The sequence below is a fragment of the Stegodyphus dumicola genome, chromosome 8 (assembly GCF_044657685.1).
Source record: "Stegodyphus dumicola isolate Sdum_Otavi_A_Nest chromosome 8, ASM4465768v1".
Classification (NCBI taxonomy): domain Eukaryota; kingdom Metazoa; phylum Arthropoda; class Arachnida; order Araneae; family Eresidae; genus Stegodyphus; species Stegodyphus dumicola.
The window spans coordinates 17,775,355-17,794,480 of NC_140775.1; the positions used below are offsets into that span (position 1 = coordinate 17,775,355).

The 19,126-nt window shown below is 30.4% G+C and overlaps 1 protein-coding gene across 12 annotated transcripts in view; it reads right to left on the bottom strand.

Moving 5' to 3' along the window:
* LOC118186693 (homeodomain-interacting protein kinase 2-like) overlaps positions 1–19,126 on the bottom strand; it is a 270,441-nt gene that overhangs the window by 36,817 nt on the left and 214,498 nt on the right. For all 12 annotated transcript variants that reach the window (XM_085821621.1, XM_085821618.1, XM_085821619.1 and 9 more), the window contains 6 exons: positions 17,231–17,325; positions 15,051–15,116; positions 12,613–12,792; positions 9,802–10,076; positions 2,826–3,026; positions 148–276 (listed from right to left, as the gene is read on the bottom strand). In XM_085821621.1, the coding sequence (XP_085677747.1) occupies positions 148–276; positions 2,826–3,026; positions 9,802–10,076; positions 12,613–12,792; positions 15,051–15,116; positions 17,231–17,325 (946 nt within the window). The remainder of the gene's footprint in view (positions 1–147; positions 277–2,825; positions 3,027–9,801; positions 10,077–12,612; positions 12,793–15,050; positions 15,117–17,230; positions 17,326–19,126) is intronic.

Consider the following 19,126-nt stretch of genomic DNA (forward strand, 5'->3'; position numbering starts at 1 on the left):
AACAGTGATGCCAGATGCATAAAACATAATAATACAACAAAACAATGATACCACTAAAACTGCACATGACATCAATCAAATGCTTGATTCTCAACAATTAGTTAAAAAAAAAAAGAAATTTGCTTGAATAAAAATTTTAAAACTTACACGACAACAGGATCAAATTCATCATCCGAATCGGAACTAATGGTAATTACACTGACAGCAGGACTTGGTGTATCACAAATAACAATGGTTGGCTTTGAAGCTTCCTTTTCTGCATTTGCTGGCTTGGATCTAAAATAACAATACAACAATTTTATAACATTCATTAAAATTCCAGAACAAATCCAGAATGAACACACACGCACACCTCTTTAAAAGTCCAAACAAATTTTTTAATAAAGTTTTAAAAAAACTAAGAGACAAATCTGCACATATGCTGCTAGACCAAAATTATAAAAATTAAAAAAGAAATGTCAGAACGAAAATGAAAAAATGTTATTTCTACCTCTTACACCAGACACTTCTGTTTAACACTTCAAGGGAAAAGCGTTTCGAAGCCTTAAACTTAGTTTATTAATTAGTACCAAATACATGTTTCGTTCCTCTTAATCATTTGAGACCCAAAATCACTTTATAAGAATCAAAACTCCACTTTAAAACAACATTTTAGTGGTTCTCAAATGCTTAGTACAACAAATATAGTATGCACACTATTTAATAAGATTCTATGTAAATACAATGAAATTTGATTACACAATCCACTTTAAAAGGACTAGCCTTTGAAATTAATACATTTCGTATTTTATAAAGTTTTATATCATGGATTTATCTCATTCACCTTAAATAAATATCTACATAAATTTATGAATAAATTAATCTCCTGCTTTGACTTATTTATATTTAGGATTTCTACATAAATTTTAAAAATATAAGAGTTACATACATAAATGAATCTAATCTATTCCTTTATAAGCTTAATCTCAAGTAAATATAGCACTCATATTATCAACAGCCAGACTAAGTTAAATACATATATACAAAGTAGACACTGCAATGCAAAGAAAAATGTTATCAGTAGGCTTATTTCATACATTACTACCAGAATTACAGTTTTTTTTTTTTTTATTAAAAATACTTTTTTTTTTTTCAAATTTTATGATTAAAGAGAGTAGGAGTAATACCAAAGAACAATGTTTACTCCTAAATACAAAAATAATATTCTGTAAGATTAATTTAGTCATACATGTACATTGCTTCGCTTGTGGAATAAAAATTGACAACCTCAACATCAAATGTAAATTATGTGAAAATTAATATTCTATTATGATTTTAATGATAATTTTTATCATAAATTGAATTTGAATGTTTTCATCAATAATGACGCATCAATAATAATTGATCAAAAAGATAGTGAACAAGGCCAATAAACTTTTGAAAACTATCCAAATCTTCCAAAATAGCCATCTGCTGATGTGCACTTTCACTGACTGGAATTTTCGCTAGATATCTTTTAAATGAAATGCATCTAGCACCTTCTAAATATGTCTTGATGTCTCCTGCAGAGTCAAATTTATAACCCTCCAATTTGAATTTCAGCTTTCAAAAGTCTCAGGATACTAAATACTAGACACATTTCAATAAAATGACTTATGCAGCATTCCAACCAAACAAATGGTGAGAATGATGCATGAATACCACTGAAGTTTATTATGAAGGATGATGATGATCATATCTAATTTTCATAATTTGAGAGACAGTCAGGCACTTTTTTCCTGTAATTTTTACTTGTTTGTTTATTTATTTTAACTACTGATTTTAAGGGAAATTAGTATTGGCATTGTTTTCTAATTCTAGCAACTAGAAATTCAGTATACAAATGTTGAGTAAATTGTTCCTTTTCCATTTTGATGAACAATGCAAAAGTCTTTTTCTACTTTATGAAGCATAACATATTTTGATGATTTTTTTTTTTTAAATATTGACTTTTATAAGTTTTAAACAACAGTTCCATGACATCCAATCAATCAACACCAAATGCATGACAGATTTTTCTTTTATGCTAGTACACTAACATAAATTTTATTATTAAACAATAGAATCAGAGTTTAAAAATTCCACCAAGTAATTCTTTTTTACTCTCTACAGAGAGAAATTTGAGAATACTGTTAAAAATGACTATTGTGTTCAACATTTTTACAAAAGTAGTCTTCTTTTTAAATAAAAATTATATGCATTAGATTAAAATTTAACAGCATTGTTAAGTTAATAAATGCATAAGAAATGCTAAATCGTTATGATTATTTATTCTCAATTTGCTAAATCATAATGCTGAGATTTCAAATGACGCTGAGAACGCAAGAATTATAATGTGGATTTGCTTGATCAATCTGAGATATAATTTTAGTTTTATTGATTGGAGTAATAAACATTTTCCCTCTCAAATTATTAAAATTATAGAAAATTACTCACTAAAATTATACAATGAATGAAGGTAACTAACTATTTAAGATTTGTTCAGAACCGTGAAATAGAAAACTGTTAACCAGATTTCTGTTTCAAAAATTATCGGCTGGGAATTCATCAATTTACCCACACACGTTCACAGGCAACTGAGACTTTGACGACTATTTTAAAAAATAAGATTAAGCTGAATTTACATCAAAAAGTACCTAAAATGTGAATTTATACTGAAGGATTTCAAAAACAAGTGTTTACATAAAAAAATGCCTGGATTCATATTTCTAGGCTTTTCAGTAAAGCATAGTTACAATAATTCATACAATACATAAAGTGAAACAATATAAACACCATACCGCATGCACATTGGTTATGTTACATACCCAATTTTAAACATAGGTTTTGAATACGGAGAAGTCCAATGAATTGTTTCATTTGGAAGTGTTCTTGTTGGATGTGTGACACTTGTGAATATATCATCCATGGAGTTTAAAGTTGAATGGTATGATAAACATTTTGGAGTGTAACTTTCTTTCATTCTTTTTCGGGCAGGAGATAGATGGTGACTCACTTCCCGTTCTTTACTAAAATAGGAATAAAAATAATACACACATATATATGTATATACTTATTTTTGATTACATGTGAATGATTAACCACTGATTTTGTGAAACTTTTCTGTTAAAGTATACAGTTTGATGTGAAAGCACATTAAATAAATTTTTAAAATAATAAATTTCTAAATATCAGTTTGCTTTAAATTCCTTAAGTACTTCAGTAGGTATACTAAAACACTTAAGTTTTCAGATACCATCAAAAGTTAAACTGATTAATTAAAGAAAAAACCTTGATGTTAAAGATTAAAACAATGTTTTAAAAAGTCTGAAGCTAAAGCTAAACAATGTCACTAGAGATTTAAACACATTGGGAAATAACATTACAATAGTTAACCAAACATTGTAATAAAATTATTTCAAATTAAAGGAAAATAAATTATTTTGATTTAAACTAATATACACAACTTTTTTACACCATGAAATGAGAAAAATAATTCAGCTTTAGGGATAAAAATGTGCATTATTAAATTAGCAAAACTACCTTAACATATAATGAGCAATCATTTAGAAAAATATTCTACATATTTCTCATCACATCCTAAATGTTTAAAAATTTAAAGCATCAACCAAGAGCAATCACTTTACATGCCAGCGAAATTCAACCACTAATTTTCTTTACCTTTTCTGATTTTCCATAACAAAATTGAATATTTTCCCAGATAAAACACAATGAACTAACTGGCAGATCAAGCTCCAATAGCTTTCATAGCCAAATCGTTATATTGTTTTAAACCCAATTAAAAAATATGCGATTCCCAATATTTTCTTGAAACGGGAGAAACTGAGGTAAAATTTCTTCAAGAATATAGTAGTTAGCTGCAACACACAAAATTTTCACTATACCAAAAGAAGCAAACAGCATTTGCTAGTAGGCTTATTGATTAATTTTGGGAATTAAAAAAAACCTAATCAAAATGTAAAATATGTATGTAGTAATAAAGAGTTTTTTGAATTATAAACCATCATTCATAATTTTTTTCCCTGAACAAACTGCCATATTGCACCAAGTGGTTTCACTAATTTTCAAGTAATGAAATATGTTCATGGAAAATATATATCTAAAACTTTATTTAAAAAATAATAAAAAGAAATATCAAATTTAGAAAAAGTATTTTTATAAAAGGAATTTATAACACTACACTGACGAGCCAAAACATTATGACCATCGCCACAATTTTCAATGAACTCATCTGGATGATGAAAAAGGCATGCAATTAAGTGCGAATGGTATTTAACTGTTGCTAGAGAAGGTACGGAATCATTCTTGCACTTATTTTTGTGAGTGATGGGAAAGGCTGCTGATCTAAGAGAATTTCATAGAGGGCAATTTCGTAATGGCCCTAAGACTAGGAATGAGTATCTCCAAACTGCATGATTGGTAAGTTGCCTCTGACCTCCTGTTGTTAGTACTTATGCAAAGTATATAAATGCAGTGAAACCAGTAGTAGATGCCAAGGTGTTGGACGTCATCAAAGAAAAAAGACATCAGAGACTGTCCCGCTTATTCGTATTTTACCTTCCCATTTTTTTGGTTTCCTCGACTTTTCAGGATTTTCCAGATAAAAGGTAATCCTGAACTTCCACACCACAATTTCTAATCATTTATTTCAAATATAAAATACTAATACCAAAAGATACCAGTCATACAAAGAGAGTCAAAACATACTGTCTAAATATTTGTTCCCTTGCCCATATTTATCACACATTAAGGCATAAAAATAAAATACAAATTACAAGCCTGACGTGTATAGTATACCTCTTTAGTTGTAAAATATCAATTTTGTCTGTCATTCAAAGATATACAATAAGTCAAAGAATAGGTTTTTATCAGGCATTTAAAAGTTTAAAAAAAAAAATTCATTTATAACAGATGATGTGAAAAAAGTGTTCTGATACAGTCAAAAGTAGTTAAACCAGACTCGTTGGGACTTCGGCAATTCTGGATTATCGATTTTTCCGGATTATAGATCATCAGTTTAAATCTGGTAAGATGGCATGCAGAAATTATAAAATTAAAAATATGAAACCGTAATTTATGAAATAGAGAACAATTATGATCTAAAGGGTATCAAAATTTACAAAAAAAAGCTTAATATTTATTTGTTTACTTTATAAACATTTCTTTCAATGTAAGTTGTTTAAGTTGCTTCGTTTTATGTAATAATACTTTCTCTTTAATTCTATAAACAGACATAATTTCTTGTTCTGTTACAAAGTTCCGCTGTTCAAGTCCTATAATTGCTGTATCTAGAATACCGACTAATTTGTCAATGGAAATTTTTTTGTTTTCAATAACCTCTGTGTCACTTTCTTCACTATCGGAAGCAAATTATAATGACGAGGAATTTGATTTAAATCATATCAAAGACGGAGTACATTGAGATGAAATACTACATTTAGTAAGGAATTATAAGCCAAATAAAATAAAAACATCTGCTCTGAAGATAAGGACGGTGCTGACAGATCAACTTCCAATTCATTGTGCCCCGGGGCGTTTACCCCCCCCCCCCCCGGCCGCAGAGCAGCGTGAAATTGATAAACAGATTTCGGAATGGTTAGAGAAACAAAGGATATGCCTTTATCCAATTTTTGCAACAATTCCACTTTTTGTTTAATGGACTTTGAAACATACTTTCGCTTTGTAGATTCTTTACATATTAGTAAATATATATCGTAAATTCTATTTGACATAATCGAAAGTTCAAGCTTACTTTAATAAAATTGCTCTAACAGTCTGCAAAAAATAATAAGCCGAATCCAATTCGAAGATTAAGGAACAATGCCGCGCATGCGTAAACGTATTACGCGCATGCGCACATGCATGTTCGCAGCCGTAAAGGTCATGCAGGGGATGTTTGTGGGACACCCAAAAAATCCCCTGAAACTTTTACGGACTTACTACCGACATTTTGGAGTTTCGAGAAGGTGGGAGGAGAGAAATGAAAAATTACAATTATGAAGCATTGAATGACCTAATTATAAAAGTTCAATGAATTACTTTTTTTGCAAAATTAATAACCATAAATTTTCAAACATATAAACTACTACATTTTATGTAAATATTTTAAATTACCTGAATTAATTCTTTAAAAAAAATTATCTAATTTCTGCTGCTTTTTTTTATTTTCTGATATTTGTGGGCTTGTCTTTCTTTTGTGGTGAACTTCATAATTGCAGGAAGGTTGACTTTTATTTTCCTCATTTACAGTTGAAGAAATTTCCTCGAGAACTGCACATGCAGAGGTAGAAGCAGCTTGCTTTTCTGCTAATGTAGAAGGTTTTTCAGAGACTTTTATAGGTGACTCATCTGAAATACATGTTTTTAAGTGCTCTTCATATGTTTTCCAACTTCTGTTCATATTCAGTAAGAGATCTTTGTGAATTGGATCAGTCATTGGATTTTTTTAGCCATATTTTTTACATGAGGTTTCTTTAGAAGCCATTAAATCATATTTAATAGTCTGCACTGCATCTAGGGAATCAATCTTAAGAGAGGTTCTATAGTCAGTGACAAGTGTATCCATTAAGTTGAATGCACTTTCCACTAATGGGCCATGGAAGCAGCTAAGGCAGGCTTTGACCAAATTAGCCAATGTAGGTTACTTATAATGAATCATTCATCTTTTAAATTAAAAACTTTAGACCAATATTTATCAATTGTACACTTGACTTGATTTCCACTTTCATCAGATGTGTAGAGCATTTCTTTGGTGATATCAATATCACTCTGGTACAACCTTATTTCAGCTTCTACTTTTAACTTTTCATTATCACTAAAAATATGGGACATAAAAGATGATAATTTTTCAAAAGCTAATATTGTACTGGTTTTACCTCTTAGCTCTGGATCTAATGCTGTAAAACTAATTAGATATGAATTTTTAAGGGGTAATTTCTGCTTCATATGCTGTGCTGTATTAGTATAAGCTTTCATCAGAGAAATTTGGAATTCTTTTGCTATTGGATGATTTTTTGATAATTTCTTCAGGAGAGTGGAAGCATCTGCACCAGTAAATATTACTTTGCTAGGTAGATGGAATTCTGGATTTGTGACATCAACCTTTAATAAATCATTATAAGATGTGCACTCTATATTTTCTGGCTTCACAAAAAAAGAGAAAAATTTTGCCATCAATTTATAAATACTGGAATGTATTAAATGAAGCATTGGTTTTTTTGTTTCAAATAATTTAATATATGTGTTGAACTCTGGTAGTACTGCTGAATATAATGCCATATGCAATAAAGTTTTGTTTTGCATAACAAATAATCCATTTAGTATTCTTTTTTTCCGAGCTAAAGCATCCTTTGCGAGTTGTTGGGAATGCAAGCAAGAATACACCCCTTCAACAATTTTTTTCTGAGCTGCAGAAATATTTCTTTTATTGTATACAGTTTCAACATAAGAAAAATAATCCCCTTTATCAGTTTTATCCAAGTAGTGAAAATAAAATGCGATAAGAGACCACAGATCTTTGATTCTTTCTAAAACACATAAAATGTACACCCACCTATGGTCTGGTCTCTTCAAGGGCTTAAGTTTTTTAATGGCAAGGGATTCACAGATTTTGAAAAAATTTTCTCTTTTACTGCAGCTTTTCATATCAAAATAGATGTCATCAAACAAATCTTCTAAATATCTATCAAAACATGAAGCAAATTTTTTTGTACAGTTATTAGCTGTGTGACATGTGTCACCATCAATATCTAATAAGTGGGGTGCTTTGTTTGATCGTAGTCTGGTTTCAACACCCTTTTTTTTTCCACGCATGGTGTTACACGAGTCCATTAATACACTAATTAAGTTTGCCAATGGAATATTATTATCTTCAATAGTATTAACAACTGCTTTAAAAACAGCTTCTGAATTGCAAGATTCCATCTTTAGAGATGCAAAATGATGAACTACAACTTCATTTTGATTATTGTCATAAAACTGCACCAATATTGCCAGTATAATTTCTTGAGCATTGCTAGTACTTTCATCCAAATTTAGAGAAAATTTAAAGTTTTAATGATATTTTCCTTAATAGCTTTTGCGAGCCCATATTTCATCTTATAACATGCAATAGTCCTGGACATTTCCAACGAGTTTAGTGCCGTCTGATCGCGGCTCAACTGTTTGCAGAGTTCAATTAAATTGGGAGCTACATTGAAAGAAAGATAATTCTCGGCGATAAACGAAGTTATTAATACCTCTTGGCGTGCTTTTCTTGTCACTATATCCAATGGCCGAGCATCAGTCTCCAGTAAGTCATCAGTATTTTTTGAATTAGCATAATTACTTAAAGTCATTGAATGTCTAATGCACTTTGAATATTTTATGTGCGTCACAGTTTTAGAATGATTTGTGAAAGACTTGAATCCTTCCCCACCATACTTCAGCAGTGAGTTACAAAAAACACAATATGCTTGTCCAACAACATTTATTTTCTTGTACCATGTGCCGATGGTATCCCCATTACCATCTCTCCATTCAATCCAATTCCACCTAAATGCATTCCGGACACCTTCTTCTAATTGTATAGTATCACTATTTATATCGAGAAATTTAATAGTGAAATTCTCTTGCGTACATAAATAAAAAAATATTTCAATAAACGAAACGAAAAATTTACACGTGCATCAATAAATGAAACGAAAATTTTACACAGCGGAGAAAAAAAAGTTGAGAAGCGATCAATGACAAATAGCTAATACCGCGAAAAATCCCCCTTCTCTACTTATTGGCGCCACGCCAGGAGAGATAAGACCTTTGAACTCAGAGTCACGTGATCGCACATCTGGTCGAACGAAGTCTCTCCCTTTTTTTTTCTGCCGCGCCTACTTACCGAAAAGAATCTAGAAGAGAATGTCCGAGAACCGGGGGAATGAATCATAACTCACAATAAGGAAAGAACAAAGAAGAAGTTTCTTCCCCCTTTTCACGCATTATCACTGCCTTTGGAGAAAGAAAGGAAAAGTTTTCACCACACACACTGACCTTGCGTTTTCTGCTTTCAAAGCAAACAAAATCACCCAAATCAAAATAAATAATTCATTATTATTCCTACTTCCTTTTGAATGACGATCCCCGGAATTTCTGGGTATCGAAGTTCAAAATCCCCGGAATTCCGGGGTTTCCTCGGAGCACAAACACCCCTGCTCATGCGTAAATGACAACGCGTCAACGCGATGCATGCGCAGAAAGTTTGTAGCTTTGAGGTCCGGATTATGGGTGTCCGAATTAATGACTTTTGACTGTATCAGAATAAAAAGGCAAATTATTCATCTCAGAAATAAATGACATAAACGTAGCCATAAACACTCCAATACTGTAAAATATATTTTCTTTTCTTCATTGATTTTCAAAGCAACATTTTCAAAACAACATTCATTTCAATGTAAAATTTCTGACACTTTGTTAGAATATAGTATATAACACATATATTATACAAAATATATGTCATCTCACTTTTTTTTAGTTTGAATATTTATCAAATGGGCTTCCATAGTCAAGAGTCGGGCTGCTCAAAAAATATATGTTCTAACAACACTGCATTACTCCCTATCCATGTATTATTCTATCATCAATTATTATTTCTGGTCAATATTACTGCTCAACCAGCTTCACAATTAGGCATCTCAAACACAAAAGAAGATTTAGGCCATACATTCCTTAATACCACCTTTCAATTTGAACACCTTTTTTTAGACAAATAATAATTTATACAGTATTCATAAAAATTAAAGGAAGGTTTACTTTGCTTTGCTTTGTCTTTTAGAAGATGTTGGAAGCAGCATAGCGACAGAAGATTCAACAGCTTTGTTTAACAAGCGATGAGATGTTGCAGCTTGCTGAATATGTCTATGTTGCTGACTTGATGTAGGTGCAGTACAATGAGCAGATTCAGCCGTCATAATTGCCCATGGCTGAGGAAGATTGGGTGCACCAAGAGCAGTTGCTTGTTGTGGTAACAATGAATTCAGTTGGGCACCATCTCTTAAAGGATCATACACAGCAGTTTCATGAACTTCCTGTAATGATAAAATATGCAATGATTTATACTACATTAAGGCAATGTAAAGATAATTCATTCTGAAAACAGTTTAGGTGAAACAGCTTGGAATAGGCTTTAAAAAAATGTGAAAATGTCAAGAAATTTTGTTTAATTTATTAAATTACTTGCATTATAAAGAATACAAAAACATCATATTTACCATTTTTTGTAGAGAAGACTAAATACAGATATTTGAAAATATATCAAACATTTTTATTTAAATAAGAAAAATGATTACCAAGTACAATACTGAATCTCATTAAATCATGATAAAAATTCAGCATAATTATTGCTTGAACTTCTTGAATTTTTATCATACTGAAGACATATTACTCCGAATTTTATTAAAATCAGTGTTATTTTATTGCTCACTTAGATTAGGATGTTAACTTGTAAGTTTAGTTTTGTTCGCAAGAATATGTTCCATACTTTGTCAGAATGTATCTGTGCATATCATATTATTTGTCGACTTAAGAGTCCGTATAGATATATGTAAAATATAAAAAATATGATGGCTTAGCTCTATGTGAACAGGCAACCTCTAATTAACTTTCCGCAATAGCAGGATCTTCTCCCTAAACCAGTGCTTTTGAGAACAATCTGGCATGTTACGTAATCACTGCTATAAATGAAGAGTTTGTGCCAATTTTCATCAGATTGCTTTTCTCCACCTGCCGATGTAATACCCTTTGCTGTCGCTCTTCCAGTCTTTCTTTTTTTGTTTGAATATTATAACGTAGTAAATTTAAAGTTAATCGTATTCAGTCTAAGTTACTATCGCATATATAATCTTGAAGAATCTGAAGGAATAATGACCTGCCATTTTAAGTGAATAAAGATATGGAGTTTTAAAAAATGAAATCTTTCGGTGTCATCAATTCTGCTTTAATTCACTCAGCCATGTCTGGATTTTGATGCCAAACTTCATCATTTCCAATGCTGATCTACTGCAAATATCACATTTAAAATAGCCTGGCAGGATCTATTCTGCATGGGAAAACACTCTTCTGGGTTTATTTCTACAGTCGTGCTTCTAATTTTCATCGCTTAATGTAAAACGGGTCAAGGACAGTCATTTGTATAGTCTGTCATCCCTGTGCTTTTCCTTTCGGCTGTTACGCAAAGCAAATTATTTTTAGTATACAGAGGGGAAATTAATTTACATTGCTAATTAAAATTATAATTCATCTTTTACATATTTTTAAAATTTTTCTTATATATATGTGCTTTGCAGTGCTAATGATAATGTGAACCCAATGCATATGTGTGCCCATGATGCACACATGGATTAATGTTCTGAAGAGCTAAAATTTAAGAGCAAAATTTCAGCTCTTCAGAATGATTACCATTGTTTCACAATCCTATCACTTGGATCACAGGTAAATAAATTATTTTTATAAGAAATTACAGGTTATTCTGTAAAATCAATAAAATTGAAGGCATGAAAAATTAACAAGAGTGAATATTAAATGCAGGTTAAACATACATAATACAAACTAATTTTTATGTTTAAAAAAAAAGCACTTTAATGATGAAAATTTTAATTCTCAGTTAATGGTATATTAATGTGATACAAAGAGGAAAAAAAAGTAAGAGAAAGTTGGTATAAATTTTATATCACATGAAGCATTAATGCATTAATAATGATAGCATAAAATCTTTAGATGCAATAATTTTTGAATTAATTTTTAAAAAAAATTAATTTTAGGAATCACTTTTACTCTGAATATTTTACCCTTAATTATAGCAAAAAGTGATAGGGAAAAATGGAAAAATAAAAAGCTTTTAGCTCCTATCCTGCTGACCTAGTGAAAAATATAATTCATCCCATTTTAAACTATGAATGGTTATTGTCACATGAGGAAATATTGATTAGAAATAGTGGGAAAATGAGATATTTATAATGCATACAAATGATTTATGCAATGCTGTATTTGCAAAATATATTTTTTACTCAACTACAAAAAACTGTATATTTAAAAAAAAATCCTGCAAGATTCTGCAGCATATATAAAAATTAGCTGTTTGAAGTAGCACACTTTAAAAAATTACAGTAATTTGAAGCAGCATTTTCCATAATTTGGAATAAAAGTTTGGAGTCGCACACAAAGCAAATTCCAAGTAGTTTTCGGTGAATATTCAATAAATGTACTTTAAAAAAATAAAACTGCTAATATTTAAATTTAAAATTTTGCACCTTCAGATAATATCAGATATTAGCAACTGAGCTATCAAAATTTAGCTGAATTTTCTTGGACTCATCACCAATCCTATTCTTTAATTACATTGTCTACTGTTGGTTGTATGCTTGACTCGTGGTAAGATTTTGATGTGGTGCAAAACTAATATTTTATGTAGCAATTTGGTTTTTAACTCTTCTGTTTTAGCTAATCAGCCAGTACAGCATCATTGCCTGTAAGCTTTACTTACTTTACACGAACATACATTACCTGAGGCCATAATTGCTAGTTTTGAATTTCAGCATTTCTAAGTAAAACTTTAGATACACTTACAACAGGGATAACAGTTGGCTGTTCTGGCAATAAAGTTGCTCTTTCCAACACAAGTGGCCGGGCCCATGACTCAGTTTCAGAAATAACTGGTTGTTGAAATGTCCTCTGAGTTGGAAGTTGCTGCCAAGATGGGACAAACATCTGCCGACTGCTGTGCCAGCCAGGCTGTACAGTAGCATTCTACAGATTTTAAACAGATAAACTGAGTTAACTGGCAAGTAATTATGAACTTTTTAAAGTCCATCATTTCCTTTTTATTAACTATTCATTACATATGCATACATAGGACTGGATTGGATTATTTGATTACAGCAAAGTATACTATCTCCCCAACAACAAGGATGCCTTCACAAGAACTTTCTAAGGCCATATTATTCAAGAAGAAAATCACTATACGTTCCAGCCAAATATTTAGCCACTAGGAAAGGAATGTAGAATGAACAGCTTATGTTTCATAGCTCTAAACTACTTGGCTACTAGTAAGTAAATTATTTTACTTGGCTACTAGTAAGTAAATTATTTTTGCAAGAGATTGCAAAATAAAGATGGCATAAAAAATGTAAAATCAAAATGCGGATTAAATATAGATAAGTTGAATTATTTTTTATTTATCTCTATTTTTAAATAAAAAGGAAAATAATAATAAAAAATTACTGTCAAGCCAGAAAATCTTAATTTTTTTGTTGTGTGTGTGTGGGGGGGGGGCTGAAGCCTCAGTAACATACATTTAGTTATGAAACAAATTTAACAACGATTATTCTTTTTAGACAAAGCACATAACGTGCCATCCACCTACACTCCTTCATAATTTTGTTTAAGAGCAAGCTCCCTCAAATCTGGAATACTAATAAAGTTGCACAATTAAAGAATTCCAAGATTCATAGTATTTTTTTAAAAAAGTCTTTCCCTTTCTAGAGTCAGTAAATATAAGGTGATTGAAAATAATAATTTTTTTAAATTTCTTTTGAAAATCTGAAATCAAATCATACATTTTTTAAAAAAATCCCTTGATAGCAATATTTAACACGAACACAATGATAAAGAACTTGAAGATGCACTTTTGATCCTACATTTTTATGCATGAATTTTTCAAGAAGTGCAACTTTTTTTTTTTCTCTTATCCTGAACAAAATGTACTGCTTCCTTTTTCCATGCAATATTATTATTAGTATATTATTAATTAATGAGGGTATTAATTAGTATATTAGGGGGCATTTAATAACTATCAATTATGCAATTAAATAGTATATTATTATTAACAAGTAAATCATTTTTTACTTTCCTCTGAATAAAATTTATAAATTAATGTTTTCATTTGGTTGAAAATCTGAAATGATGAAGTTTATACTATTCCCTGAAATATTAAAAGGTATTATAAATCGAGTGGTTTGACATTTTACACAAGGTAATCAAAATTTTAAGCATTACTGTTTTAACAAGCAATTATATTATTATCATTATTATTAATCTTTCATTGACATGTTATAAGTCTAAATTGTTTAAAAGTAGAATGCTACTTATGAAACAAAAATTTGAATTATACATTGATAGACGGTTTTAATTAAGAAAGCGTACTGAAGTTTTATTCTCTTATTTTTTTTTAAAAAAATCTTTCTTTATTATATTTACTGCTTGATAAAAAAGTAGAAATGAGTAATTCCTCAGTCAATATAATTTTTTTGTTTATAAGTTTAAAATGTTTTAGTTGTAATACTATTTATTATATATATTAACAATACTTTAAATATTTAAAAACACTATTATTGAAATTCTTTGCATTAATTTTTAGAAAGTACACACACACATTTAATTTGCTTATTTAAGCAAAAAGAAAAACTTCCCTTCACTTAAGCCTACCAGCAGCTGAGCGGTGATATTGTTGATCACTAGTAATTCAACCTGGGTTTGAATACAGGTTAACAGGCTGGCTGTATGGGAGTTTTTATGTACATGGATAAAAGCCGGTTTTCCTTAAAAGGTTCTCCACAATGGCATCTACATTCATAGGTAGATAGCCTTTGAATTACTTTGCCTTAATCAATTAGCCATCCTTTAGCTTAAATATGCAGATTTAAATCTTTATTAACTACTTTATATAACTGTAGCTTTATAAATAATTTAGTTATTAGTTTAGAAGTAAATTATGCATTCCTTTTGTTTTCATTTTTAGTTTTCTCCTCCTCTCAATAAAGTGAGAATGAATCCTTTACCAATAGGACTAATACAAACTTTCAGTTTGCTTATTATAAAACAGTGAATTGTCACTTGGCATTCTCTGTTTTTATAGAAATAATTTAAAAAACATTTTTGCCCACTTAACTTTTTTGCATATTTTGAATTAAATAAACAGCAAAATATATTAAAATAGATCTAGAATTTTTAGTTTAAATATTTTTTTCATTCTCAAGGGAAAGAAATGATAAAAAGATAAAACTTACAGTTAACAACATTTGTCGACCATTTTGTTCAACAACAGATACAGGCACATACTGATGAGCTCCTACCTATAATTTATAAAATTAAAAAATATTTAATTTCAAAAATCCTACTTCAGTTAGAAACAACAGCACTAATGCATATGTCTTGTTCACAGAACAAACATGTTTTATTCTAATGTTATCAACTATTACAGCAAAAATTTCTCCATGCGAAATTCAGAAAGTGTTGGAAATTTCCCCATAATTAGTTCAATATTTCTTGTTTTATTTATTTTACAAAGCTGAATATTATAATCTATTTTCACATGCACATATTAATTTTGATGTGCATTGTAATCATCCCTACTTCCTTCCATTTTTAATAAACGTGGAGCTTTTCTTTTCAGCAGATTACAGCTAGTAAAATTCTTCCAGATTATATCTCACATTTTTCATATTAAGACAAGGAAATTTAAATACACAATGAAAAAGAACATCAATGCTCAAATGAACTTGCTGCTTACAGTGATAGTCCACATGTTCTAGATTTTCCAGTGTACATGAACTGCTTACTTAATTATGCAACATTCCACTCTCATACTGACCAATATAATCAAATATCAAGTTTGTGTCCTTGATTAAGAGACAAAAGGAAAACTGAAAAAGCATTTGTAAGATAAATTTCTTTAAATTTATTTTGAAAAAACAGGTGAACACCACTCCTCAGTACAAGATGAGGGATGAAGAATGATGTATTCTGAAAAGGGCATTTTTAGCAAGAAATCCTTAAAACTTTAGTGAGCATTATTTCATAAACATTAAGTGGTGTCTTTAACAGTTAATTTTTATGTACATTAGATTTGAAAAAAACAATTTTCTCATTAATGAGAAATTCATTTCAGGTGAGAGCAACATTAATATGAATCCATTATATTAAAAAATGTTTATCTCACAATATGGATTCTAAAAATTCAAACATATAAGTATCTACGAGTGATACTTGATTTCTGATTTCAAATTAATCTGGTGTCTTCATATTGATTATACATTCAATAAAGCGAAGACTATCAGAACCCAATTTTACTTCTTTCTAGGCCGAAAGAGCCCTCTGTCAATCAAAAACAAAGCTCTTCTCTATACTTCCGTCATTCGACCAATATTTTTGTATGCTTGCACCATCTGGGGTACAGCTGCAAAAACATAGATAAAAAAACTTCAAGGCTTCCAAAGTAAGACCCTGCGTTTAGTCCTTAATGCAGCCTATTATGTCCGTACTGATGTGATTCATTCGGATCTTAACATTAAACCCATAGACGTTGTTATTAAAAAACTTAGTTAAAATTTATTCCTCAAAATTGAACAGATTGATAACCATGCACTTCAACAGTTACCGGCCTATGATCCTGCTATTTGCAGCTCGCAGAAAAGACCTTGCTCCATTATGGAACGCAAACATGGCATCTATCCTCCAGCTAAAAGGTGTAGACACACCCCTCTGTTCTCAGTTCCAGCGTCCGCCCCATGAAGGACGTACTTAGCTATGTAATTGCTCCACCATTCTCCTACTCCAGTATTACTGAAAAGTGGCCACCTCTGCATTCTTATCAATCTGTTTACTATTTAATCACATCATGCCTGCTGCCCTGGATATTTCGTCGCAAAAATTTAATCTTTACTTCGCTATGATTAGAGCCATATGCCAATGAGCGTATTAATCTGTAAAATTTTTCCTTTCCACTTTTAGCTTTAGTGTCGTATTTACGTGCTATATAAAAAAAGAAGAAATACAAAAAATTAAAAAAACACAAAAAAAGTTTAAAATCATAAAACTTCCAAAAAATCAAAACTTGATTTTTCCTTTCCCTAAACTTTCTTGAGCTAATGTAGCTCCCTTTAGTGTGCATCATGATAACCAATTATGCAATTTTCCTATTTCTGCTCACTACTTAGATATTTTTCTGATGTGGAGGTACATGGTTTTGAACCATAGGCACTCCATAACTTATAATCATTAACATTGGAATAAAAATTCAAAGATAAAAATACATTTATCATTACAGCATTTAGTATTTAGATTTTCTGCTTTAAAATTAAAAATTAATGAAATATTTGTTATATATTTAACAACAGGGTTTCTTGTGTTTTCACATATATGAATTAATAATATTTAACATTTAGAAAATAGGGAGAAGGAAATTTACTTGAGTGAGCAAAGATTGCTGGATTTGAAGAGTAGATGGCTGTGCCGCTTGGGCAGCAACAACTGGAACAACATGTTTCCCTGGAGAATTCAGGGCTACAACAAAATAAATACATTTATTAATAAAATTGAAATAAAACCCCACCACAAATATAAATACCACAAAGATAAAACTAATTGGCAACTAATGGTGTTTCAGAGGATGGGGTGGATTACAAATTTACCATAGTTACAAATGTAAGACAAAGGTGTGATACAATATGATTTCTGTGCTATTGAAAATAACTGCTATTATCAGCTATGCTGCTATACAGCTACGGATCAGCATTAAAAAAGAATCCAAATTTCCTTTGCTTTCTAAAGGAGATTTTTTTTTTTTTTTTTTTAAATAGGGATAACTATATTTGCATTTATTTTGATTAAAGTACATTCAATGTTTGCATTTCATCAATTTAATTAATTTTTATTTTTCATTTCCATTATCTTTATCAGTTCAATATAATCAGATTTGTCTGTGTTATCAAATAATATAGTACTTATTTGTTTTTGATCAAAATCTTAAGTCACATAAACATAGAGCAGAAAAACAGCAAGACTTTTAGAGTGTAAAAGATAAAAAGTATCAGCAAGTTAAAGCAAAACTGGCAGATTTGCTATTGAACAAAAGTCAGAGAAAGGGCCATCTATGTTAGATTACTTTTCAAACGATTGTAAGACTAATGGACATCTCTTCAGTATCTCCTAAACCAATGAGTCGTGTATTAACATGGGCACCTTCCTGATGTGGGCCTTTAGGGGTATTTGGCATCTTGTATGTGAAGAATTAACCATTTCTGGTGCAGTGTGTTTTCGGTGTGAACACACCAAAAAGTATTCCCTCTTTAGACACTGAAAATAATCGATAAATATCACAAAAACTACGCTAACTGTTACTTTTAATCTCTTTTATGAATAATAGATGGCAGCATCACACAAGCAAATCATTAACGTTGAGATATATTCTGTTTTTAAAGACACCGATTTTTCAAAGAAATGTTTGAGATTTTTTTTTTTTTTTTAAATATAAAGAATAGCAATGAAAAAGAACTTTATATAATTTTGTTGTTTGTATGCTAATCTGCCTATTCTGTGTTATTTTTAATTTTTATCTTTGAAATATTGCGTATAGTGCTTCAGTGTATGGTGTATTCAAACTGAACAAACTGTACTAGTAGCGCCTGCCACGTGGGAGTGAGTCACAGAATCTGGTCTCGTGCTTCAAAAACAGGGGAGGCTGAGAGCGCAGATTTATTTATATTTGTTTTTATTCTTTTCTGTTTTTGGTTTTGAAGACCCTGGTGCTTTGTTTTTACTTAGCTATTTGATTTTCAGCGAGAGCAGACCCTTTTCTTCTCTTGCTTTCATCATGCGTAGTTTGCTCAGTTTTGATCTCTGTAGATTTTTATTTGTATATATATTTAATAATTATTTTTTCTAGTCAATAATTAATTTAATTGTAAATATTATAGTATTTTAAGTTTATTATAGTATAGTATTTATTATAGTATTTATAGTATTTTAATTATTTTTCTTATAAATTGTTAAAATGTGTAAAAGGCTCGGAGAGGCCTCACCATTGCCGAAGCAATGACAGTTTCCTTTCCCCGCCCCCCCATTTTTTTCATTTTCCCCTTTTTTTGAGGGGGTGTAGAGTAGCAGGCCTACCCGTGGTGCACCCTGGGTTATGCTAAATCTGCTACAGAGATCAGATTCTACCGTTTTTAAATCATAGACAAAGTATTTTACTATAATACTTGCTTCACAGCAATGCTCACCTATCGCAGCATGTGAGGCTAAGTGTGTTTGCTTCGGACACACTCACAAAATGGAAAAGGTTTGTGCAATCTTTGTAAAATTA